This window comes from Triturus cristatus, chromosome 3_2 (assembly GCF_964204655.1).
Source record: "Triturus cristatus chromosome 3_2, aTriCri1.1, whole genome shotgun sequence".
Taxonomy (NCBI): Eukaryota; Metazoa; Chordata; class Amphibia; order Caudata; family Salamandridae; genus Triturus; species Triturus cristatus.
Genome location: NC_140584.1, coordinates 977,460,724 through 977,487,544, shown reverse-complemented (window position 1 = coordinate 977,487,544; position 26,821 = coordinate 977,460,724). Strand labels below are relative to the sequence as shown.

Sequence of the window (26,821 nt, the reverse complement as noted above, 5' to 3'; positions counted from 1 at the left end):
ACTGGCAGACTTGGGGGAACGCTATGTGGTAAAAATGTGTGGCTCCATGCAGATTCTCAAAGTTTCTTTCACAGAAATCCGGTGAACGTGTTTTTTTAGCCACAGTTTGAGGTTCAGAAGGGATCTGGGTAAAGAGACCTGGTAAGAGCCACGCCAGTCACGCCACCCTGGACTCTGCCAGGTGTCCGGTTTTCAGAAACACCTGGGTTTGGTAGCCTTTCCTGGGTGGGGGCCGAGCTAGAGCCCAAAATGCACTACCCCTATTATAAAAAACAAAAAAACAAACATGCATAGAACCTCCTGGGTATAATATGATGCATCCGTGTCATAATTTGGCTAATATTGTATCACAAGTGCTAGGCCCAGCCACACAAGTGGGGTACCGTTTTCATCAGGAGACATATGGCACTACAGAATAGTAGAATATTTATTACCAACAGGATTTCTGTGCATTTGTGCCTTCTAAATGAAAGCCAATGTTTAAGTAGGAAGACAGTTTGCAAAATGCACTCTCAATCACATGCTGGAATAGGCTCCCACAAATTCAGAGGTGTTCAAATAACTACTGGTCCTCAACTCAGCATCTGGTGTACATTTCATAAATAGCTAGGTCCCTTTATACCGATTTTTCACTCTTTATATTTTACCATATGAATTGCTCTATACTCGGTACACAATGAAAAACCATTGTAAGGTGCAGTTCAGTAGACTAGAAGAGTCTAGCGGACGTTCCACTGTATTGTTTTTGTAAATCAGACATCATGAAAAGAAACTATGCATGAAAACGTTGTCACAAATGGTTGTTTTTTCCTACCACTTTTCTTTTTTTATTTCAACAGTTACTTTCTTTAGGAAAACCTTTCAGGTTCTACACAAACGAACCCATGCTGAATGCAGAATCCTGCCTACTTTTGAGAAATGCTTTCCGACATCACCTATGGGTTTCACACCTGTTTCCATCACAAACTGGAAGCAAGTTGAAAGTACAAAAATTTCGAAACATTTGCTCTCTGCACTAAAAAAAAAGGGGGGGGGGTTTCATACAGCTCTGCATGTTCCTAAAAGATGGGAAAACCAGACACTTTTTGCAGAGGACTTGTTTCCCCATTTTTTCCCCAAAACATAAAATGTAGCTATATTTTGTTTACTTTCTCGGCCTGCTCCGGGGGAATCCACGGACCCTGTGTACCTGTACAATCCCCATGATGTTGGGAAAATACGGTCACAAATTTGGCATAGTACCTTGTGTGGAAAAAAAGTTAGAGGCCTAAATGCGACCTACCCCAAATAGCCAAAAAACATCAGCATTTGGGTGAGAAAGTCTCATCAGTTAAGGGTTAAAACAAGGAGCGTGACAGTGAGTTGATTAAAAAAAAACAGCATGCTAAGTGAAGACTACTACCTATCCAATCGGTCGTTTGACTTTACGCTATTCACAAATAGGGTTAATGGACATGGAAGTTAAGGAATGCATTGCTTGGGCGTATGGGAAGGGCAACACAAGGGATTTTACAGTGAGAACTCCGACAGCTGTTTAGCTGTAATAGTTTTACTAAATTATCATGCAAAGGAGATTCCTCAGCAATTATCCACACTTTAAGGCAAGCTTACGTTTTTGCTGAAACTGTGATTGCAGATGTAGGGTAATTTTAGGGAGTGCGCTGAAGGTGCAGCCTTAGAGTAGAAAGTGCAATTGAATTTGCAAGAATAGACTTCCTGTAATGAGTGTGCACGAGAGAGGATGCTGACAAATGTACTGTGGAGGATGAAACTGGGTGAAAACACAAAGAGGAAAAAGTAAGCTACAAAGAAATATGACTGCAGACATAGGACCCATTGCACTTCAGAGAGAGGCTTACTGCAGTGAGTACACATGATATACTGACAGACAACAGGGCAGTGACTGTATATGAGCATGACAGGCAGGTTACCCGCAGAGTGGCCAAGACAGACTTACTGTACTGAGTGCAGTTCGGATCTTAACAAAATGTTATGTTGATGTGCGTACACCTAAGAGACTCGATGCGAAGCCACCCATAACATACTGACTGCATCAGAGAGACTAGGAATTTTAACAGCAACTGAGGGATTGAGAAGAAGTAGGAATGGCTAGTGCCCACACTTGATAGCAATAAATTTAAATTCTTTTTAGTGAGGACTCTCGGCATGATGTGCTTAGTGCACAGAGAATACCTCAGTAGAAGAAGACCAACACAGAAGAGTGTACATGCATGACGGTGAAAAAAACTACTGCAGTCATCGAACCTTGGACAGTGGCAGAATTTGCACTTAAGGTACTGAGCGCATTTGCTCCTCAGTACTTTGAATATTGAGCGTGCGGAATCTCCTCTTCCACATATGCTCCTGCTTTCACAAACTCGAGATGCTCAAGAAGATCTTCAAATGGCTCCCCACCAAAACTTGCAGAACAGTCTCTTTAGTACTCATCACCAGCAAGCTGGGCTATGGCAAAACGTTCTATGCTGAAATCAACACTTAACCTCTTCAGCGCTGCGCGGATTCCCGCGCGGTGCTGAAAGTTTTGAGCGCGGGCAGGGCCATGACGGAACGGTTCCGTCATAAGCACAGCCCAACCGACGTGCATGACGGAACCGTTCCGTCATCGGCGTCGAAGAGGTTAAATGACTAGAAAACTGCAGAACATTCCAAACTCAGTAGCCAGGCTCACCTTCACCCTCCAATGCTGCACTTATCACTCCACATCTCAAAGAGCTTCACTTGTTCTGAATCCACTCTTCAAACTTCTCTCGCACACGTATACATAGAAAGCTTTGCACAACACTGGCCCCAAGTACCTAAACAACGCATATACTTCCACAAACCGAACAGAAACCTCAGCTACTGCAAACTCCTACTCACAGGCTCCCCCTACATAATAGGAAAATAGCGAATTACTCCCCTGATCTGCTAGACAAACTTAAAAGTGATTGGGAAGGAGAATTTAGGGTACTGGGGCATGAAGAGTGGGATGAGGAATTTAGAACCCTGAGGGAAGTAGAAATCCATGCAGGATTCTGCATTGTACAACTGTGGATCTTTCACAGATCCTACCATGCAAAAACTACGCTACTGAAAGTGGGGAAGATAGACACCAATATGGGCACAAAGAGGTGTGATAAGAGGTACCTTCACGCATATACTTTGGTCCTGTCCTCGAATAAACTGCTTCTGGAAGGCAGTGTAAGAATGCTTCATGCTTGTGGTAGGTTTGCAGATACACAGTGAGGCCAAACTGCTATAGCTCAGCATATAGGGAGACAAGAGCATGTCCAGGTATGTAAGAATACTCTGCAAAACATGCTTTAATTGTGTCAAAGCAAAATATCACAAGACAGTAGGGTGGGAATTCTCTATGACCTCAATGGCTTAAAGGAGGACATGGATTGGTGTATGCTGGTGGGAAAAAACAATCTACAAGGGCAGAGGATGCCCAAATAAATAGGACAAAATATGTCAGCCATGGACACTCTACAGAGGTACACCATAACCAGTGAGGGAAGGGGGACTGGACTCAATGAGGGGGCATGGACCTAAGAGCTATACACAGCCAGGGCAATAGTTGACTGTATAAGTGTTGCTGATATCAATGGATGTGTGCTCCAAAAGGTGACATGATTTGTTGATTGGAAAATGTTAATAAAAATATATTTAAAAAACAAAACATTATTAGACGCTCTTAAGAGGGGCGATATACTGTTGTGCTGGCAGGCATTATGTGAGCAATAAACTTTTTAGAAGCTCTATTGAGAGGGGAGCTTGTCTCCACCCACATGTTGAGGTCCTTCAGTACAGCATCTGAAATGGCAAACGCTGTGTGCTTCCATGGAAAATAGAGCTTGTATTGTACAGCAAGATGGAGTTGGTTAGAATAACAAGCCCATAATCAACACTATAGACCTGATCCTTTTAGCAGGAAATGTTATAACAAATGCAGGAGGCCTGACATTTATTGTGAAAAGCATACACTAAAACTCAATAGACATTTAACGGTGGATTGTTATCATATTATGTTAAACCCTAAAGTCAGGCTTTTTATGACATGTATTCCCAGCTTACTGTAACAGCCAAGGGCTTTGGATACCGCTTCAGAGCACCCCTGGTTGGTAGAGAATTTGCACTGTGAAAATCCTTATTAGTCCCTCTTCATAGGGTCTGTATATTCGTTTGCCAACTGTAAATTTGTACATATTTGTAATTTTAGGACTGTATGCCTCATGGCTGCCTTAGAAGAAAGCTTTTACGCTATACAAGTGTTTCCCACACTGTGGGTCGTGAGCTGATGTTTGGTGGGGAAGTTCGAGCAATAAATAAAGATGACTTTAAATTCTGTGTTTATCTTGTCACATTGCTGGTGCTTCGAAGGCACAGATCAAATGTTAGGGATTATCTTCTGACAAATTTCGGTTTACTTCTTTAATCTGGGATCGGGATTTCCTTTTCTTTATGTGACTGCAAAGTGAGAGGAGTCAGCCCCCTTCTAAGTCAGCATTTTGCCTCCTTGCATGTGCACATCGGCCAGAAATGAGCATACTTCAGTGTCAGAGCTAGTGGGCTAGTCCTTCAGTATTCCAGTTTCCTCTCTTAAAAGTCCTTTTTCATTCATTTACTTTTTTTTTTTTTTAGAGCAGCCTGCAGCTCCTTAGACAATGCCATCACATCACATGCAGTTTATATCAACTGCAGGGTGTGGCACCTGACATGGCCAAGATGTAAAACGTATGGGCCATAGTATCATATTACCTCTGCAAGATGGCTGCTTGTTACATCTGTCTCGAGCTCTTTGATGAGAAATGTACCAAGAGTTTACCAGAGCTCGACTTCATTCAGAGGAAGTAGTAGTATTCCATGCGCTGCACATCAGTGGTTAGATAGATGCTGCCCTCAGCTCAGGGCTGGGAGTCCTCGCTACCTCGATTGTTCAGCAATCTCCTCACATGCAGTTACGAGGTGGTGTTTTCCATGAACCACATCAAATGTAAAAGAGGAGGAAGGCTTCAGAACTCAAAGTGCTATGAATGTATCAAACACTAGCATCTTCCTTGGTTCAATGAAGGCAATGAGTTTCTCGACTGAGGCGTGATTAAACCATATTAGTGGTCTATTCCAAGACGGTGGCCTGTCCATAGGATGAAATTCGGAGGTTCATAATCCCAGATGTAGTAGAGCGTTTTCCTGTTATGTCAGTTCCTGACTGAATACATATACACAAGCACGATGAACTGCAACAAATTAGTTCCCACTATTTTGTCCCCAATTTTTGTTTCTAGAAATTTGCATCGTTCTTCTGGAATCTATCACATGATTGGCTTGGCTCTTTTCTCTTTCCTGATGTAAGGTGCTGTTTACGGATTACTCCAGTGGTATCTTCATCTGCAATCAAAAGTTACAAAACTAACAATGGAGATCTTTTCGTCTTTTTCCTCTTGACTAACGCCCTGTTAAGAAAACCCTTGACACATTGGCTAGTGAGAGGAGTCACCCTTTCTACAGGCAATCAAGATAAGTATTCAAAAGACCTTCTCCATATCTAGCCAGGTTAAGAAGCCTCTTGAATTCGTATAACAATGATGCACTATGCGCAATACCATTCAAAGATGGATGCCCATTGCGATGTATACTGAGTAGCCGTCTTGGAATGGTACTGCGCATAATGTACCATTATTTTACTGCTCAAGGATGGCCAGTACTTTACTTCTTAATGTGCCAGCCATGATGGAACTTTAAAACAACAACATAATATCTACAATGTCTTTGTAAGGTGGCTGCTCGCTGCTATGTATAATTTTATTTTTGATTGGGAGCATAGACCTGTCATGTTTAGGTAGCAGGACGTTTTCTTTTTTTCAACTTATTCTTGAAATTTATTTTGCATATACTTTTGAGTTTGTGTTTTATTGTGGATGGATAAGTGGATGAAGGCAAGAATGAGTCATTAGGTAAATGAATGCATGCAGAAGTGCAAAGATGAATGACAGACTGCGACTACAATGACTTACTGAGTGCGTAAACTTACCAGTGACTCAGATGCTGTTTCAGTTATAACACCAGACCTATTGGCATTGCGAATACTTGTAATCTTCGGGAGCGGCTTGACACTGACACCCCAGGCCTGCACAACAAGGCCACCCACAGTCAGTGGTGCTGTTCTGCATCTGAAGACTATCAGATGCCCACACCCATAATTGACCAAAAACGTAACCCCAGAACCGCTGTACTGTGGTGAGCTCCACATGAAACTACTGGTTGATCATGTCACCTCACAGCAGGACAGAGTACACAGCAGAACTCAGCCACACTGCACTGCACCCGCTGGAGGCTTAAAATAGAGGACGCCTCAAGGAGATTACACCGATCACTATGACCACTGAGATGAAACAGTGTCACTACCACTATCTCACATCCATCAGTCACCCTAAGCACCTCAGTAATCACCACTCCACACCTCAGCACAAGTGCATCACCAGAGCTGCCCCAAATGGCCCAATTCGCAAAGATTTTTCCACTCTGAGGCATGACAGAGAGGAAGCCTTGCACGACACCAACAAGCAGAACTGGCAACCCAGCGTTTCCTCTGTTAACCCCTACCCTTGTTTGGGCTAAAGCACCTACCATTACAGGGTTAATGGCTACACTGGGGAGGAGAAAGAGCCAACGACCTTCCCCTGCTATCTTGCCTCAACATTAGCAGCATTGCATACAACATGGATATACAAGTGAAAAGAAAAGGTAATATGAGTGAAATGATCTGTCCTCACCAACACCAGAAATGAGCACACATTAATCAAATGGTCACACAACAAACAGACTCAGAGGGAGTGAGAGACAGCACACTGTGGGGGAAACCTGTTTAAGAGACCCCTCACTCTTTCAAAACTACCAGTCACCATCTAACAAGGGCAATGAAACTGGTGATGCTATTCTATCAGCTTATCGAAGATACAGTGCCTCCGCAGGATAGGGGCAGCGTTATCCACATGGACCACTCCAAAACCATACTGGCTGTCAATGTAAATTGTAACACTGAATCCATTAGCTAAGCAGCAATTTTCTTTTTTTTAAATATTTTATTGATTTTCAACTCTCACAAACCCCCACTTATAAGGCACATTGTCAATGGGAGGCACATTCTTTGTTACAATGCAAAAATATTCATTGTCAACCATTTGGGTAGCATCCTCATCTTAATCAATACTACAATAAACTACCCATCGTGCTCTCTTCCTGTCGATATCGACATCAATATATGCATTCAATACCATCCCAGAACATAGAGGCTCCCAAACGTGGTGCCCCCCGCATGCACTTGCCCCGCCCCTCCCCGAACCCTCCCCCCCACTTCCCCCTAACCCCTTCCACCGGTGTGCTCCAAGTAATTTAAACAAGAATAATCAATCGTCATCATCGTGCTAGGGTGTGCAGGTCTCTGATTGTATTAGTGTTGTACTCCCATTCCCGCTGGCTCCGCACCTGCTCCTTTTGCCCTGTAGTCAGCCCAAACCTATCTATACTCTGAGTGCTCCGACATTTTCCCGAGGAGCCTCCAGGGAATCTGTATCCGAGTCCGGCTCTGGGAGCTTCAGCAGGGCCACAAATGCTTCCCATGCATGTGCAGTTTCCATCGCTTTTTCATTATTCGCTCTCCTGGCCTGTTGTAGCCGAACCATACTCTCACTAGCCGCCCAGTTTGTGAACTCCGCCCTCCATCGCGAAACTCTAGGGCCCTGCTTAGATTTCCACTGCCTTGTTAGTTCCCGTTTAGCTAATAAGAACCCCAAGTCAATGAACTTGCTTGTGATCTTAGTTCGCGCTGTGTGCGGAAACCAGTGCAGTATGCATGCCCCCATATCGGGCTCTATCAGCCTATCCGTCACTCCACACAGGGCCTCTACCACCTCCTCCCAGTACGTCATAAGCTGCGGGCAGCTCCACATCATATGTTGAAAGTCTGCTGCATTCGTATTGCACCTGGGACAACATGCCGAGTCCACCTGGAAATATTTAATTATCTGCTCTGGGGTTAAATACGCCCTGTGTATAATGTAGAAATGGATAAATTGGAATCTGGCGTTCCGCGTGCCTTTCCATGCCCTTTCCACTATTTTAGTCCAGGTTGTCTCAGGAATATCCTTAACCCAGGTCCGCCTCCCATTTTTTATGCAACTGAGTCAGTGGCTGCAATCCCTCCTCCACCAATCGTCTACACAGGCATGTTACTGCCTTTACCGTCCCCGCTGCCATTACCACATATTGACATGACAGGGATATCTGTGGCTCCGAAAGCCCTTCTCCCCAATGTTTGTGATTCGCAGACACCAGCGTGGCATGCAGCAAAAAGGCGCCCCTAGGCAAACCATACCTATCCTGTAACGCTTGACAAGGCAAGAGGGTCCCCATCTCATATAGATGCCCGATCATTTGCAGCCCCAGCTCCTCCCATTCTGCTAGGGCAGACCAGTCTCCTCCATGCGGGAAGGCCGTACACATGCCCAGGGGACTCTCCGGTGCGTATGGGCGAGTGATTCCACCCCTACGCTTGTATCTATTCCAACATGCTCTTAATGTTTCCTCCTCATTCATCAATGAATCAACTCGCAATCGCTGGCCGAGAACTATAAATGATAGAACATGCCTCGGTAGCCAACGGTCCTCTGAGCCATCGGGTCCCCAAAACTCCCGAGCCACCGCCTGCATGAGCCACTGTAGCTGGGCTGCTAAATAATACACTTCGAAGTCCGGGACCGCCCATCCTCCCTCCGCTCTAGGCCTCATCATCGTGGTCAGTGCCACTCGCCGCCTGCCACTCCCCCAGAAATCCACCTACCATAGATCTAAGCGTTTTAAACACCGCACCTAGGATCCAAATCGGCAGCGCGTGAAATAATACAAGAGTCTAGGCAGTCTACCATAGATCTAAGCGTTTTAAACACCGCACCTAGGATCCAAATCGGCAGCGCCTGAAATAATACAAGAGTCTAGGCAGTCCCACCGTTTTCAGTAGTGCTACTCTACCTGCCACTGAGAGTGGCAAAGTACTCCAAAATGCCATGCTCCCTTTGACTACTCACACTGCTCTGTTCACATTGCCCTCCAATAAATCCGCCTGCTCATGGTAGATGTTAGTTCCCAAATATTGCAGGCAACAGGTCTTCCATCTTATTCTCTCCAGTCTAGTGGGAGTGTCCATCGCCCGGCACGCCGGGAACAAGCAAGTCTTCTCCCAGTTCACGCACAACCCCGATACTTCCCCAAACATCCGCAACAGCTCCACCGCTCCCGTGAACACCTCGTCGGGCGGCCAAAAACATCAGCAGATCATCTGCGTAAAGCGATATGTAATGCACTTCTCCGTGCATCACCAACCCAGCATAATGCCTCCCTGATCTAGCTCGCATCGCCAGTGGTTCAATCGTCAGTGCAAACCGGAGCGGAGACAGCGAGCAGCCCTGACGCGTCCCTCGTCCCACTGAGCAGGGCGATGACACCGTCCTCCCCGTTCGTACCCGGGCCATCGCTGAGTTATATAGTATTCGGGCCCACCTCACGAATGCCTCGCCCAAACCCAGCTTGCGCATTTTCCGGAAGAGATATGGCCACTCCAGACTATCGAAAGCCTTCTCTATGTCCACGGAAAGAATCAAGGCAGTCGATGTCGGATCCTGGTATTCCTCCAAAATTCGCAACAATCGTCTCACATTAATAGACGTGTTACGCTTAGGTATAAAACCTGATTGATCCCGGTGCACCAACTGCGACATGTATGGGAGTAGACGGGATGCCAGGATCCTGCTCAGGATTTTGTAGTCGGTCGTCAACATTGAGAGTGGACGGTAAGCCTTCATATCCGTAGCTTCCCTTCCGGGTTTCAAGATAATAGCCTCCCTAGTTGTCTCAGGCAGCCTCCCTACTTTATGCGTTTCCTTATAAACCACCTGTAAGCACGGAGCCAGACATTCCGCGTACTTGGAATAAAATTTTATGGGAAGGCCATCCACCCCAAGTGTCTTGTTACTGGCCATATGCTTGATCACGCTCCTGATCTCTCCCACCATAATCTCACTACCCAGCAAGTCTCCATGCTCCTTACTCAAGCTCTGCAGGGCCACATCCTCGAGATACTCCCCTATGCCATCGGCATCCCTAGTCAGTTGGGTACTGTAGAGCTCAGCATAATACTCCAAAAACAATCTGTTTATCCCTGTCTGTGTGTTCACCACCTCCCCTTCGGGAGCTGTCAAGCCCAATATCGGCGCTCCCCTGGGCACCAGATTGGCCAACCATGCCAACAGAGCGCTCGATTTGTTCCCCTCCGCATGCATCCGTGCTCTAAAATTCTTATAGTCAAAGTAGCGCAGTTTCTCCACCTGTACCGCCACTGCCTCTCTAGCCTCCAATACCTCAATCTGCGCCCCGGGCCTCCCAGGTCGATCTCTCTCCACGTCCCGCAGTAGGCTTTCTGCTTTTTCTAGGTCTGCCAATAACGTTTTCCTTACTCCCACCACCTTGCTAATGCAAATACCCCTGACCAGAACCTTAAATGCATCCCATTCAATAGCTGCCGTTGTCGTTCTTATCAAAGTATTGATCAATGCCCGCTCCCAGCTCCTCGCTAAAGACTGGATCCTCCAGCACCTCAGGTCGGAGCCGCCAGGTCAGTATAAGTGACCTCTCTCGGCTCCATCGTATCCGCACTAGTAGCGGGTTGTGGTCCGAAATTGTTCTTGCTAAATACTCGCTATCTATCACCTTGGTGTGAACATCAGGGGTACATAATATTGCGTCCAATCGCACATGCAGGTTATGGAGGCCAGAATAATAAGAATAATCCCTCTCCTCCAAATGCTGGGCACGCAAAAGTGTCGACCAGCCCCCAATTAGTTTGCCATGCTCTCCTTGCCTTGAAGATCCCATGTACTGGGGCACCAGAAAGTGGAGGGTGGGATCTGTCTCTGTCCACATCTGCTATGCAGTTGAAATCTCCCCCCAATTTTGTCGCACCAGTTAAGTATGGCGCCAGGCTCCCCGACAAGCTCTCAAAAAAGGAGGGCTGGTCAACATTGGGAGCATACACACTGCACAGAGCCACTTCTACTCCATTTAGCCTCCCCAGCACCGCTACAAACCACCCCTCTGGGTCAATCAATTGTTGCGTTGGCTGAAAAGGGACACCCGCTCTGACCCACACCAGGGCGCCCCTGGCAAAGGCCGAGTAATCCATTAGCTAAGCAGCATGCTCGTGTTAAAGCAATTAATTCTCCTATTTAAGCTGAAGTAGCATGACACAAGTAGTATGCTTCCATAATATTTTATATGGACCACATGTAAAGTGCATTTGTCACTCTCAATGTTCCATGAGGGTCCCTTAAACAATACCCATTTACAAATAAAATTAGATCAGCCAGTTCCAGTGGTATATCTTGTATATCTGGCCTTGGTTTGGTGCAGAATTTGGCCACAACAATACAATCATGCTCATAATCCTCATCATCAGCTTGGTTTCCAACTGGCAAAGGTAGGATTCAAGGGACTTGTGTTTTAGGATTGAGATATTCTCATCTGCTAAGAATACTTGCACAAATTTAGTCAGTCGACTGTTTGTCAGACGCTGAGCTAGAGTACGAGTGACCAAAATCTCAACTGGACGAGCGACCAACACAATAGGCATATAACCCATCACAATCCTTTCGCATTGCTAAACTGCTGTCACCGATTTTAAACATCAATAGCGCTGAGGCTACTGGATCCAATGTGGCAGAGAAATAAACAGAGGCCATTTTATTTCACCATGTTTTTGTGCGAGTACTGAAATGCACACCCTTCGTTTTCATGACGGAACTAGTCAAAATCGTAATTTGGCATTCCTAGATCAGGAGAACTACCGTGTTTATCTCAGAGCTCCGTAAAGGAACTCATGCATTCATTATCTCAGGGCATCGTAGCACTTATAGTGCTGGAAGTAAGACCTAGTAAAGGCTTTGCAATCAAGAACCGTGGTACAATGACACGCTCAACAATGACAGACGCTCTCTCCGAGCCGCGGAACGCACCTGGAGGTCAACTCCTTCTGCCAACCACCTAAATACACTAAGGCAAAAGAGAAACGCATATTTCAGAAAGATCAAGCGCACTAAAGCAGAATTCTTCAGCCACCAATTAGACCAGGCTAGAAATCGTCCCAAAAAACTCTTCGAACTAATTAAAACACAATGTAAGGACACAAATCATCGTCCACAACACTTAGACTGCCGGCAACCCAACTGTGAAGAATTCTCTGCCTTCTTCACCCTGAAGACAGACAATATCAAGATTGATCTACTCAATGATCTAACCCTACACTCGGGACCGCACACGAAGTCATCCCCGGAAATGCCAACTGCACTGTACCACTTCCCATCACAGCCTAACCTTAAAAACGACGCCAACTGGTCATCCTTTTCGACATACTCCGAAGAAGCCATAAGTAAAATACTTGGGGACATGAACCCTGCCAATCATTTTGCCGATCCTCTTCCCGCAAACGCCGTTAAAAACCTAACACCACTACTTCTGCCCCTCTGGACTAAGATCATAAACAGCTCACTTCAACAAGGCTGCATCCCGGACACCCTCAAAATGGGGCAGGTCTCGCCCATTCTAAAGAAACCCACGGCTGACCCGACTGACCTAAACAATTATCGCCCTATCTCCAACATCCCCACACTAGCCAAACTCTTGGAAAAATGTGTACACCTCCAACTGACAAGGCATATTGACCACTTTGACTTGCTGAATAAATACCAATCAGGATTCCGAGCAGGTTACAGTACTGAATCAGCCATGACACACATAATTGATGACGCGCTACAAATCCTGGATCATAACGGAGCCTGCCTACTCATCCTGCTAGACTTATCCTCAGCTTTCGATACGGTCAAGCACGAGAACCTGTTGGATCTCCTGAAGCATAGAATGGGTCTATCAGGCGTAGTGCTAAACTGGTTTACCTCTTTTCTCCAAAATCGAACACAACAATTCAAGGCCAACAACGCCATGTCAAAACCCGTACCAGTTACACTAGGAGTACCGCAAGGGTCCTCTTTATCCCCGACTTTGTTTAACCTGTTCATGGAACCCCTCACCGAACTTCTTCAAGCATCTAACGTGCACTACCCCATGTACGCGGATGACACACAACTATACCTCAAGATCAACACTTTAGAAGACATCAAACTACTCAACACAACGCTGGGGGACACCCAGATATGGCTGGCAAAAAACCATCTCAAACTTAACGCCCAAAAAACTGAATTCCTGCTTATAGCTCCACCCGCCCAAGTCCCTGTACTGCAAGAGTGGATAAAACACCTGACGGCACTCAATGTTCAACCAATCATCGTTGACTCAGCCAAATCACTGGGAATAACCCTCGACAGTAGCCTCAATATGCAAAAACATATCAGCAACGCTACAAAGGGAGCTAACTACCAGATTAACACACTGAGGAAGCTGAAACCTTTCCTTCCAAGCAAGGACTTCAAGCAAGCAGTACAAGCACTAGTTATCCCCAGAGTGGATTACGGTAGCGTCTCCCTCTGCGGCCTACCCAAAGCAACTACGGCACCATTAAGAGCCTCAATCAACGCCGAAGCGAGACTCATCACCGGCTCTAAAAGAAATGTACACATCTCACCAGACCTCAAATCACTGAACTGGCTTCCCCTGGAAGCCAGAATTCACTTGAAGATAGCGTGTATGACACACAAAGCCTTGCACCACAACGCACCTAGATATCTAACACAGAAGTTGACTATCTCTGGTGGGCTCAGATCTTCCAGAAGTGCGGAAAAACTATTACTAAAACCACAGAGATTCAACAAGAAAAAAACATACAACCGTACCTTCTCAGGAATGGCACCAAGAATCTGGAATGCTTTACCATCCGAAACCAGACTTAACCCCTCTATTGTCTCATTCAAAAAGGAAGTAAAATCAATTCTCATGGCCAAATTCGCCTGATTAAGGCCCATTGTTCTGTGACGAACTAATACAGCGTGGCCATTACCCTGACTAGGACAAGGGACCTACTAAGCAATCTGGACATCCCATCTTCCTGTTGTTTGTCGCATGAGAATAGCGTCCTATTGTACCTGATCACCTTGCTTTTGTAACATGTTTTGCATATAGATGCTTCAATTTGTCTTTGGTTTATGTATAATACTTGATGTACTGTTAAGCGCTCTGATACCCGCAAGGGTCTTGTCCGCGCTCTATAAAACTTTCAAATAAATAAATAAATAAAATAAATAAGAAAAAGTTTGTAATACACGGTGTATAGTAGCTGACAATTTACAAAAACGTCCTCACATCCTTTTTGTGAAATTGGTGGATTCATTCTCAGAATTGCATTAACAGACTCTTTAAATATTTTTCTTATTTATAAATTTAATTTACATAGCGCCCGAATCACCCCAACCAGGGTATCTCCGTGCTATGACTGCAGTTGCCAACCAAGGAGTGACGGATCAAAACAGCGCGGTTTTCAGCATCTTTCTAAAGGCTAGATAGTTAGTGCAGAGACCCATTTTCTCACACCTTTTCGAATAGGATGTCCCAAATAGACAACTTCTTTCATAGAGTACTGCATTTTCACAGGTGATACAATAATGGGCATAAAGTAAGTCTGTTCAAGAGCGCAATTGTATCCAACTTGCAATAGTCTTTTGTTTTAGAAAGAATCATGAAATCATCTATACATCGAACTAGCAAGGACTTACAGGACAGCTGTAGACTTACTAAATCTTACTTTACAAACTGGCTAAAGATTGAGCAGCTCTGTATATACTTGTGGGATACGACAACAAACCAGGATTTTATTCAAAAACATGAACACGAAGAATTATTGGTTATTTAAGAATTGAAAAGAACACTTGGCACAAGTCAAGGACTGTGGCTTCTGTATCAGCTAGAATCTGAAACAAAATGATAGCAGGTTTCAGTACCACAGTACAACACGGAACTACAATATTATGAATTTTTCGCAGGTCTTAAATAAATGTGTAGCTAGTGGAGGGTTTTTCATGTACATAATCAGGCACTTACAGAGACATCTTAATACTACTTTGAAAAACTGGCATGCTCGATCATCTTTTCAATAATGCATTTTATTTCCTCCTCTGCTTCTTGTGTAAACATGTATTGAGGGGTTAGAGGCTAACCTGCATTAGGCCTCACTATACATTTCGCCGGTGCTGCACTTTTAATCAATCCAATTTCCTTGCCTGAGAATTGCCATACCTCCTCTTTCACTGCATGTCTTAAATCAGGAGGTAAATCTTTTGTAAGAACTGGAAATAAATGAACTTTGAACTTGTACGATTTAATTTTAAAGTCAGTTTTCATCCTGAGTTTGAATGGCTAAACATTACAGTGTGCAGTAAAATCGCACAGTTCGTCTTGCGTAGGATATCCACACCTAGTAGATTAGTAGGCCTTGTCTCACATATTATAAATTGAAGGTCATTCTCAATCGAGTCTACTTTTACCGGAATATTTGCTGAGACTTGATTAGTAATTGTGTTTATTGCTAATTTTCCCAAGAGGGGTAGGTTTCGAACCTCCATGCATGGGTCGAACCATGGGGACGTACGGGGGAGGGGGGCATCTTCTGTATCTATTATAAATGCTACTGGGTAGCCCTTCACATCAAATTCTACATATCGCCACTCTGTTCTACAACTAGGATTTCACCAACCATGCAATTCTACAAACTTGCCAAATTGCACATAATATTATTTCCCTTCACACCTACTCCCTGGAACATGCGTGGGCTTGGATTTGCACCAGAATTTGAACCAACAAACAAGAATCAAAACCGAATTCAACGTCTGACTTCTAACACTCCTCTAAAATGCTTTGTCTGTACAATCCTAAACTTTTCTTTCAGCTTCCTCTGTTTCAAATTGTAACAGTCACTGGAATACTTCACATATTTTAATATTCCATCTATGCTGTTGAGCTGCCAACACAAACTCTGTTGAAGATCAGATGTAGGCTCCAGGACAAACCTAACACGAAGGCTGATACAAAACCGCTAATGCTTTCTTTTATCCGGATTTCTGATTCTGGTAAACCTATAAATCGGCATTAGCCTCTGACAGTATGTATGCTCTGACTTTTTCAGCTCCTGAGTAGCTCCCAATCTTTGATCAAGTCCCATCTTTTTCTGGAATGTTTTCCTTAAAATGCGTTATCACTTCTCTGTATTTTAGCATGAAAATAGGAGCTGAATTATTGTGAGGATGGACGCTTGGAAACTCCTCTGTTTGCCATGTGAAAGCGGCTTACATTCAGCCCACAAATCCTTTGCGACCACAGTTTCAAACAACGTATTCAAATCTATCCAAAGCACCTTTTTCAATTGTTACTAGTCTTTCCCACTCTGTATACCATTTATCAGTTTTTCCCCCCCAAGTTACAGAAAATGTGTTGTAAATGCAAGGGGATCAGATCTCGGCAAGGCAATATGCACATATGCTCCACCACGTACTTCTCGCAAAGGAAATTTTTACACAACTGTTCTCATTTCAGGTTGGTCATGCTCACACCCATTTTTCTCTTCTTCAGTAATTGCCTTTTGTGCTTTGCCTCTAACTTTTCTCTTCCACTTATCCTTGTATTTCCTTAGATCTGCCCAATCTTTTGTACAATTAATGCTCCAATATTGCTTGCAAATTCATTCTGTAATTTCTGCAATTTTTTTAATACAGCAATCTTACATTCTTCTAAGTCCTCAAACATTCATATGCTCCCCACTCACATACTGCTGCTTCCTTACTCAGATATCTTAATTCATCCTCATTATATGCAGTTAACCTTTCTGTGCCAATTGCACCCTGCAAAATGTCTCCAAATTCAGTTTGATTGGAAAATATTAATTTATATCCTCACCAGTTCCTTCAATTGTATGGTAGCAACAGTCCCAGCTGTATGAACAGTTGATGTAGCGACATTAGTGAAAATACTAGGACTTGCTTCACTCTTGGGTACAATTGAAGCTGAAGGTGTATGTGTAATTATACTCTGCTTTCCTGCCCCAATATCCTTATCAGCTGGTCTGGGTGTTATTGAAATGTCAATTTTTGAGGACTCAAATCTAATAAGTTAACTAAAACTTTATCCTCCTCCTCAGAGTTACTCTCCATGTTTTTCCTTTCTGCAGGGAACACGTCTTATCCTCTATACATTACACGCCTCAAAGCTTTCTCCCAAAAAAGGTACACTCTAAAGGAAACTGTATGGTCTTGTCATCATAAGTCATCTTACTTCACTTTTTTTTATTCATGTGCACCTACGAAGTCTTAAATGTAGCATCATTTGATAGGCAGGAGAATCTAATGGAGGTATTAACTCTCCTTCAATAACAGATCGAAGACTTTTTCAATGCAGACCACATTTTCGCTGGATCAAACTCTTCACAAACCATGTGAGATCAACAATAATAACCTACCAATCACAGTGTGGCTTCAACAGAGATCAACAGGTCACAACACGACGTACAGAGAAGACTGATCAATCACAACGCATTTGCAGTATGACACTCAACCAACTGCAGCACAACTCACCACGGAATAATTCTTTCAGAACCATAAACAAAATGAACAAACAACCCCAATTAAAACTTTGTCTGCTTACCCTAAATAAAATATTGGAAAGTCAGTCTCCCTTTTTAAAAGAGAAAAGTACCATTACAGCGCAATCAATCACACCAAGGCCGGCTCTCGACCAGTAGTAAGCCACCTTTGATTGACATGCCTATTCCTGTTCACCAAAGAACAAACAATGACCATTTAAATTAGAACTCATTCGTAACAATGAAGGGGTAAAAAAAAAAAAAAAAAACTAGCAGGATCAGTGACAAAAATTAATGTGTCATTGTGAAAAGTAACTGGAGTGCACATAAAGTGCTCCAATACCATCGGCTCCTGTTCACGCAATGGCAAGACAGAGGATAGAGCGAGCGCTCCAATACCATTGGATTGAGCAAAAAATAAAAACAAACAAGTGAGGTTTGTATTTTAACAACGTTTTAAGAACTGCATTAGTTTATGTGCACGCACATGTATTTTAGTGGTATGTGTGTATGTGTATAAGGGAGACGGCCTGAAAACCCAAGTACTCCTATGTAGTGCTTGAAAACAAAGAATAAAATGGCCCCGCAAACCGGAAGCAGTGTAAGTACACATGTAATTGGTCCAGGCGCTATGGGAGGGGCAAACACAAGAAGAGGGCATGACGCCTGCATGCTATGACAATGGCATGAAAGGAATTGAGAGCAACGCTGAAGTTTACCAATGGTTGGAGATGGAAGGCCTGTACACCTACAGATAGAACAGCACAAACGCGGTCTAGCCAAGATCTTAAAATAATAGATTTCGCACAGGCGAAACCCAATGGCTTTGCCAATGCTGGTTGTATTTAAAAACTGGGAGATTAAGTGATTTATCCGTAATAGGTGGAACTGAGGCAGAGGCTAGGGAGATGATACGGCATCCTTTCAAGAGAGGACGCGGCGTTCGGGCCAAAGCTGTCGACTATGGAACTGGGATACTGGGTTTGAGTTTCGGCATTGGCTTAACATTCTTGATTATGGGCAAATCACTTAATCGCCCTGAGTCTACAAAATTTAATGTGTCATTGTGTAAAGTAACTGGTGCTAATGTAAAGCGCTCCAATACCGCGGAGTGGTGTTGGAGCTATATAAAGGTGCTAAAAAAAAGTGAATGGTGCTAATGTAAACACTCCACTACCTTACGGTGGTGTTGGTGCTATATATAACTGCAGAAAGAAATCCAGAAAGAATCAGTGTTAGGGTGGTTTACATTAGTGAACAGGAGGAAAAGCATTGCATCGGCACCCACATTAAAATAACTACTTTTGCTATGGACACTGAGGACAGGCGTACCTTGATGACATCAAGACTCAGCCTAGCTCCTTTGAAGTAAATTCAAATTAAATGACAATGGTGCATGGAAACACTTCACCAGTGAATGCAGAATAAGTAAGAAAGTGCTCGACGGGAGAAATTTGAGGAAAATGGAGTCTTACCATATGAAATGAGAAGCAACATGGTAAGCCATGAAGAGTTCAATCATTTCGCACAAGAGAAACGTGGCTATGTAATTACAGTAGAAGACAAAGGTACTTTAGAAGCTTGGACATGCCTAGTGATAATGCATACCTGATTCACTTGAGGTCTGATTTTCCAGCTATAAACACTATTGCTGAACGGGTCTGGTGCGGTTTAGTTCGCCCTTCCTCACTAGCCCCACCTTACAGTCCAGCAGCACGCCTCACAGATCTGATCGATTCAAAGCGAAGACCCGAGCACTAGCGCCTACTGATCCTCTCATAACTGAGGCATGGACAAAGGGACTGCCACTTAAGCCTGATAAAAGCAACAATGAGGGAAAACCGAAGAAGATAAAAGAAAAGAAAAATAGCTTGGAAAGAAAGACATGGTATTGACCCACGCAGAGCCTCGCTGTTGATAGGTGCCCTGTGCGTGGGTGTGCACATGTGTGGGCATCCATCATATGTGCAAATGTCCATCTTAAAATGAGCAAAAAAATAATTTTAAGATGGACACCTGCCAATAGTGCCCAAACATTACTAAATAAAACAGTAAATAGATAACTGGAGGGGAGGGGGAGCATCAAAGATACTGGGTTGTAGGGAGTTGTTTGTTTGTGAGATGGGGCAACATTTAAGGAGGGAAGCAGTACTGGGGGGCAGGGGGGCGAGAAAATCCATACACTTCCATCGGGTGCTTTCAGAACAAGCATTTGCAATGCAATAGGTCTTGCCATTATGAGATTTTGAGCTATTGGCATTGTAAATGACAATGCCTTTTATTTTTGTGTTTGAAAAACCTGCAATGGAGCGAAAGGCAGACTCCAAGGGAGCGCGCGTGGTGGCAAGAGCCAAGGACTGGGCTGCAGCCCGGGAGTCTTTAAAGTGTTCCAAAGTGCTATCCGCTTTGTCACCAAAGAGGCGCGTGCCATCAAAGGGGATGTCCAACAAAGTGTTCTGGACAACCCCCGGAGAAGTCAGTTGTCCTGAGCCAGGCGTAACGGCGTAGCGCCACTGCTGTGGAAATTGCTCAGCCGAGGGAGTCGGCTGTTTCAAGGCCACAACGGATAGTGAATTTTGCAGCATCTCTCCCCTCGGTAATGGCTTGGGAGAGCACCATTCGAGCTTCCACTGGACACTGAGGCAGCACCTGTGCTACAGTGTCACCACTCGCAACCCCGAACTGACAGAGGTGAAAATCTTTTTCCCAAACTGCTCAAGTTTTTTAGATTCTTTGCCCGGAGGTGCGGAAAGGAATGCGCTCCGAGAGGCAGAGGCCTGGACAACCAGACTCTCAGGCATTGGATGTTGCGTGAGAAAACTGGGGTCGTCCGAGGCCGGGCGATGGCATCGTGCCACACTCCTATCCACAGGAACCCCCGTGTTAGGCTTGGTCCAGGTGATTAACAGAATCTGTAAGGGCGTCATTAAAGGGCAGTCACGGCTCCGCCGAGGAGGTCACCGGCTGCAGCACCTCAGTCAGGGGATTGGTCCTGATGGGCACGGAAGGGAGCTCGAGGTTCAGCCGCCCTATGCAACACCATAGAAAAAGTCCCAACCTCCTCCGTAGCTACAGAAGAAGAGGACAGTGTACCAGGGTGCAGAGAGAAATCCAGATCGCCTGGACCTTCCATATCACACTCCCACTCCGGTTCATCCTCACATTGAGCTGCGAGTGGGTCCAAAGACCCACCCCCCCAGCACTCCCCTTCGGCCACCGGCTGTTTAAGAAGCTAGTAAGAACGAGGGGCCCAGGGAAAGGGAATAAACTCCCCACCTGGAATAGGAATCTGAGGATAATAAACCAATCCAGGCTGGACGTAGTCCGGCCCCAAAGGCAACGGCATCGTGTCCGGCGTCTGCCCTGACGCCGGAGCCAACGGCGCCGCAGGGTATCTTGCCTAGGTAGCCGGGGCCAAAGGTGGCGACACTGGGGCAGAACCACCCAACGGGGCCCGAAGGCGGGCCGCAGGTGCCCGATGGGGAAAATAAACGGCTCATGGCTGACAGGAATATCTGTATTTTTTCCCGGAGTCGCGTACGGCCCCGGAAAAGGCGGGAAGGCCGCAGGCAAAAACAGAGGCTCCATCGGAGCCGCAGGGCAGTGACCACCCTTCACTGCGTCCCGCGACCGGTGAGGGCTAGACGAAGAGCGAAGTCGCTTCTTCGACTTCTTATGGCGCTTTGACTTACCTGTCCCTCGACCTCCCTCGGTAGGGGGACCTCGAGCATCGTGGAACCGATTGCCGGGCCTCCAACAACTTTCGGGAATGCTCCCACAAAGCCTTTGGCGCCATGGCCCGACAATCAGGGCACGTCTCGGGGTCATGGGCGGGCCCCAAGCAGAAGAGACACAAGTCATGCGGGTCTGCCACCGACATCTTCCGACAGCAGTCCCTACAGGACTTAAACCCGGGCATCTCTACTGCACCAGAAGTCGAGTACTCGACAAAGCAAGAGAAACCAGTCTCAAAAATAAAGTTAAAATATTAACTAGGGAGTACCACTCTCTCTCGGATCTGCGCTTGCTGGCGCGGAAAAAGAAAGAACTGACGTCAGCATGCGTGGGCGCGTCTAAGTAGCTCCGATGACGACATCTCGGCCAATACAACTGCAGCGACGTACGCAAAGCTGCACGATGACTCCTACAGACGCGCAGGGGCACTGCTGACGAAAAAAACTTTCCGGATCCAGTCTGACGCCTGGGAATATTCTAAGGTAAGGAATCTATCACTAACATTTCTCTTTCAGATGCTACTTACATAGTGCAGGTGGATTTGTGCCCTGGTGGAGCGGGGACACCCCCGGTGCGGAGGGAGGCGGTCGGCTAGAGCATCAACTGCAGCGGAGGAGGAGTGAGTACTGAAGAGGCGTTGCCGCCTTATTAAGGGGAAGGTTGCGTGTGTGCTAAGTGGGGGGGGGAGGACTTTTAAGGCGAAGCGGGAGGGGTAAAGCAAACAGTGCTTTAAGGAGCATGGGGGGGGGGAAGGTGGCATCTTAGTAGGGGGGAATGCCTCGGAGATCTGCTGAGAGCCCCCGGTGGCATTTACAATGTCAAATATCGTTTTTTAAAAGCATCACATCTGGTGAACTGTGTACGTAAAATGTAAAAAAAAACAAAAAACACACAAAGCAATCACTAGTGACGTAGCGATGTGGCTAAATCAAAAACATACAGTAGTGCAAAACGTGCAATTTAAAGGAAAACACAGCACGTTCATTTTAGTTTCTAATCTTGTAGTTAAAAAGGGCCAGGTGTGACTCTGCTGCCCGACAGACTACGCCGTGGCGCGCAAAACTAAAGAAAGGAGTTCCAATAAGGAGAGAGGCACCGGAGGAGGTTGCCAATCCGGCGGTAAAGAGAACAAGTAAGCCCTTCGTGACAACAATAAACAAAGTTCAGTGGGGCGCAAAGGGAGTACAAACCATACCTTTAATGCGGGCAGTGCTCATTATTTCAGGTGCTCGGAAGCAAAGTGAGCCCTCCGTTCAACTTTGAACAAAAGGTAGGAAAGTTTACTGAGAGAAAATGTTCAAAACAAGGCGAAAGCTGAAGAGCAACCAAGCCTTACTCACACTGCAAGGGGATGAGCGCAAAGCCCGATGCCATCTACAGTTGTAGCCACCTCATTCACATTGCAACCAACTTTCGGTCAGCGAGAGGAAATGCATCAAAGAGAACGGAAAGGGAGCAGCTGTAAATTGAGCTGTTTTTCGATCTGTTTGAGTGTACGAAGGGCCAACAAGGCTGCTTTACAGAAGGAGGTGGCAGTCGGACTCAGGAGCTGTGCTTTCTCCCAAAAAAAGTGCCTACACCAAGTAATGAAGGGGAGAGTGTATAGCAAAAATATTTTAAGTAACAAAATGCATCCCATATGCAAGACACTGCGCCTCAAGCGTATAGTAACAAGGTAGCGTATAGCAACAATATTTCAAGTAACAAAATGCAGCCCACACGCAACACACCGCGCTTCAACAATAGCATATAGCAACAATATTTCAAGTAACAAAATGCAGCCCACACGCAAGACACCGCGCCTCAAGAGTATAGTAACAAGATAGCGTATAATAAAGAAAATGCATAACACACGCAAGACACCGCACCTGAAGCGTATAGTAACAAGATTTCAAATAACAAACGATATGAAAAAACATTAAGTTAACCATCCCCCAATAGTACTAAATGCATCCCACAAGCAAGACGCATGCAATAGTAAAGAAAAAAAGTGCTGAAAGTAAATATTAATCCCACCGTTTCACGCCGCCAGTAAAACATCCAATCCTGGTGGGCGGGGCCTAAAGAGGACAGGGTGGCAACCAGGAGGTACTAAAAACCCTCCGATCCAATCAACGAACTCGGTTTGGCATAATGAAGGATGACAAACAATGCACGCCAAACAAAATTACGGGCGGAGCAGAGACACGACTTCTGGAACCTTACTGATTCCAAGAAGCCCTCGCATGGCGAGAGCATCGCATGCGGACTGCTAACGCCAGGCGAGACCTAAAAGAGAAAAAGTAGTTCCCTGAATGCAAGCCTCCTTAACACTGGAAGGATACTCGTCAATCAATCAGAACTCTGTGAGAGAAAATGGTCCTGGGCAGGACAAACCGGGAGGAAAGATATTGAATCAAGAGCAGAGAAGTGAAATATACAACAAAGCAATTGAATCATGAGCAAGGGACCGACCTAAAGCACACTGTGTGCTTTGTATATTGGTTAATAGTTATGTATATTGTAAGCAATAGGTCTTGGCGACAAACAGCTAAAGCTGCCTGTAGCGGTTACGTAAAAACCATGAAAACCCCTGATCAAAAGGAAAACTGTGAATCCATAAATAAGCCTGCAATATATGCAGCCTTTAAAGAGCGGTGTAAACATTATACATCAAAGAAACAAAAGGAGCAGAATTATATATTAAAAAAATAAGAAAAGCAGAAACAGATAGCTGAAAAACATCAAAGAACAAGCATTTGCAATGCAATCCGTCTCGCCTATGGAACCTTATATGTATTTAGCTATGTAGCACATTAGCGTGGGTGCTGAAACATCTACTGTTCTTTATCATGGAGGGAAAGTAAGCACCAAACTGCGTGACACGCCAGGTATGGGAACACGTGGAGAGAAATATTGCCTTTCAGCGGGAAATGGTATAGCTCAGGGCCTTCGGTTGTCAGATCACTGAAAATACAGGATTTGAAATTTTTTTTATTGTCTACGGGTGCTCGTGGAAGACAATTTCTATGGACTGGAATCTAGAGAATGCTAAAGTGATTCTGGTATTTTACTGACCTCTGCTGGTCGTTTTCTATCAAGACAGTTCAATAGAGGGAGTTGAACAGAAAAAAAGTCCCTAAGTGGAAGCAGACAAGTCCTAGGGGTGATCTCCAGAGCCCACAAAGTACATACACTTATAAGTATATACTAAAGTATACTCGAATGCTCGACCTAAAAATATAGGATTGTGTTTGACCAGATTAATTGGCTGAGGACATATTTGTGGTCAGAAATTCTCAACTGTAACACAGCATTATGCAAGTTTGGGTTCTGTGTTGAGGATAATCAGAGCTGTAAGCCTGAACCATGCTGGAAACAAAAAATATTCAAAGAAAATAGTAAATGCTCAGCGCTAGTCATGCTGCAGCAATAAACAAAAACTCAAAGTACCTCATCGTTTGGAAAATTAAGAAGAGATTGTTCTTGGTTTAAAGCCCCATCATCCATAATTTTCACTTCAGATTCATGAGGTTTATGTTCTTTTCTTTTCCTTCGTCTCTGCCATTCATCTTCTTCCTAACAAAACAGTAAGTAATCAAACAATTAAATAGATTCCATGCAAGCCTCATCCTTCTGGAAGGTTGTTGGATCCTCATTTTGCTTACCCCACTTATTTTAATGGAGCCTAACTTACTGGAACAAAAGCCATCTATTCAAGAGGTTTTTCAACTGGATTATAGGATTATTACACAATTGCTGTACAACAAAAAAAACAGTGAAACAATGCCATATATTTGATATATAAATAAATAATTGTCTAAAAAAAGAAACGTTATTGAAATGTAGCTTTATTGCATGAATACAATAGGACTGCCAGTAGCAGAGCCGCATTTTCATAACAGGTGGCGGGCAATTTACAGCTGTCATTAGCACCATTTTACCTTTTGTAACAATAGTGTATGTTTGAGTAAGCTTTGAGACTGTACAGTTTAAGGGCATTCTGAGACCCCGGATTCTCTTTCTGCTCTTATCCCTCCTGCTTCTTCTTCCGTATGTTCTGTTATTCTAAGGCATGGGTACTCACAACCTTTCTCTGGGGGGGCCAAATGTACAGTGTGGTTTGTGGCAGAGGGACGCACCAGTAGGGGCGGGGTCAGTGAGGGAGGGGGCGGGGCTAGAGGGGTACAAAAAAAAAACACTCCCCATGGGATTGAACACAGGCCCCTGCAGCGGACGCATTCGTCCACTGAGCCACCAGACCTGGCATACACACATCTCTCGCCCTCTCTCGGTCTCGCGCCCTCTCTCGGTCTCCCTCCCTCTCTCTCTCTGTCTCCCTCCCTCTCTCTCTCTGTCTCCCTCCCTCTCTCTCTCTGTCTCCCTCCCTCTCTCTCTCTGTCTCCCTCCCTCTCTCTCTCGGTCTCCCTCCCTCTCTCTCTCTGTCTCCCTCCCTCTCTCTGTCTCCCTCCCTCTCTCTGTCTCCCTCCCTCTCTCTGTCTCCCTCCCTCTCTCTGTCTCCCTCCCTCTCTCTGTCTCCCTCCCTCGCTCTGTCTCCCTCCCTCGCTCCGTCTCCCTCCCTCGCTCTGTCTCCCTCCCTCGCTCTGTCTCCCTCCCTCGCTCGCTCTGTCTCCCTCCCTCGCTCTGTCTCCCTCCCTCGCTCTGTCTCCCTCCCTCTCCCTCTGTCTCCCTCTCCCTCTGTCTCCCTTTCCCTCTGTCTCCCTTTCCCTCCGTCTCTCTCTCCCTCGGTCTCCCTCTCCATCTGGCTCTCTCTGTCTCCCTCTGTCTGCCTCCCTCCCTCTGGCTCCCTCTGTCTGGCTCCCTCTGCCTCCCTATCTCTGTCTGTCGCCCTCCTCCCACAATGTGTCTCCCTCTGTCAGTCTCCCAGTCTCCCTCTGTCTCCCTCCCTCTGTCTCCCTCCCCCTCCCTGTCTCCCTTCTTCTGTCTGTCGCCCTCCTCCCTCAGTCTGTCGACCTTAGTCTGTCTCCCTCCGTCTCCGTTTCCCTCCGTCTCCGTTTCCCTCCGTCTCCGTTTCCCTCCCTCTCAGTCTGTCTCCCTCAGTCTGTCTCCCTCAGTCCGCCTCCCTCAGTCCGCCTCCCTCAGTCCGCCTCCCTCAGTCAGTCCGCCTCCCTCAGTCAGTCCGCCTCCCTCAGTCCGCCTCCCTCAGTCCGCCTCCCTCAGTCTGCCTCCCTCAGTCTGCCTCCCTCAGTCTGCCTCCCTCAGTCCGCCTCCCTGCCTCGCCGCCTCCCTGCCTCGCCGCCTCCCTGCCTCGCCGCCTCCCTGCCTCGCCGCCTCCCTGCCTCTCCGCCTCCCTGCCTCTCCGCCTCCCTGCCTCTCCGCCTCCCTGCCTTTCCGCCTCCCTGCCTTTCCGCCTCCCTGCCTTTCCGCCTCCCTGCCTTTCCGCCTCCCTGCCTTTCCGCCTCCCTGCCTTTCCGCCTCCCTGCCTTTCCGCCTCCCTGCCTTTCCGCCTCCCTGCCTTTC

General features: G+C 45.8%; 1 protein-coding gene across 1 annotated transcript in view; it reads right to left on the bottom strand.

The window, feature by feature from the left end:
* Window positions 1-26,821, bottom strand: part of RABEP1 (rabaptin, RAB GTPase binding effector protein 1) — a 989,154-nt gene that overhangs the window by 483,660 nt on the left and 478,673 nt on the right. Inside the window, exon 8 of the mRNA XM_085649558.1 lies at window positions 24,794-24,919. Within this exon, the coding sequence (XP_085505684.1) occupies window positions 24,794-24,919 (126 nt within the window). The remainder of the gene's footprint in view (window positions 1-24,793; window positions 24,920-26,821) is intronic.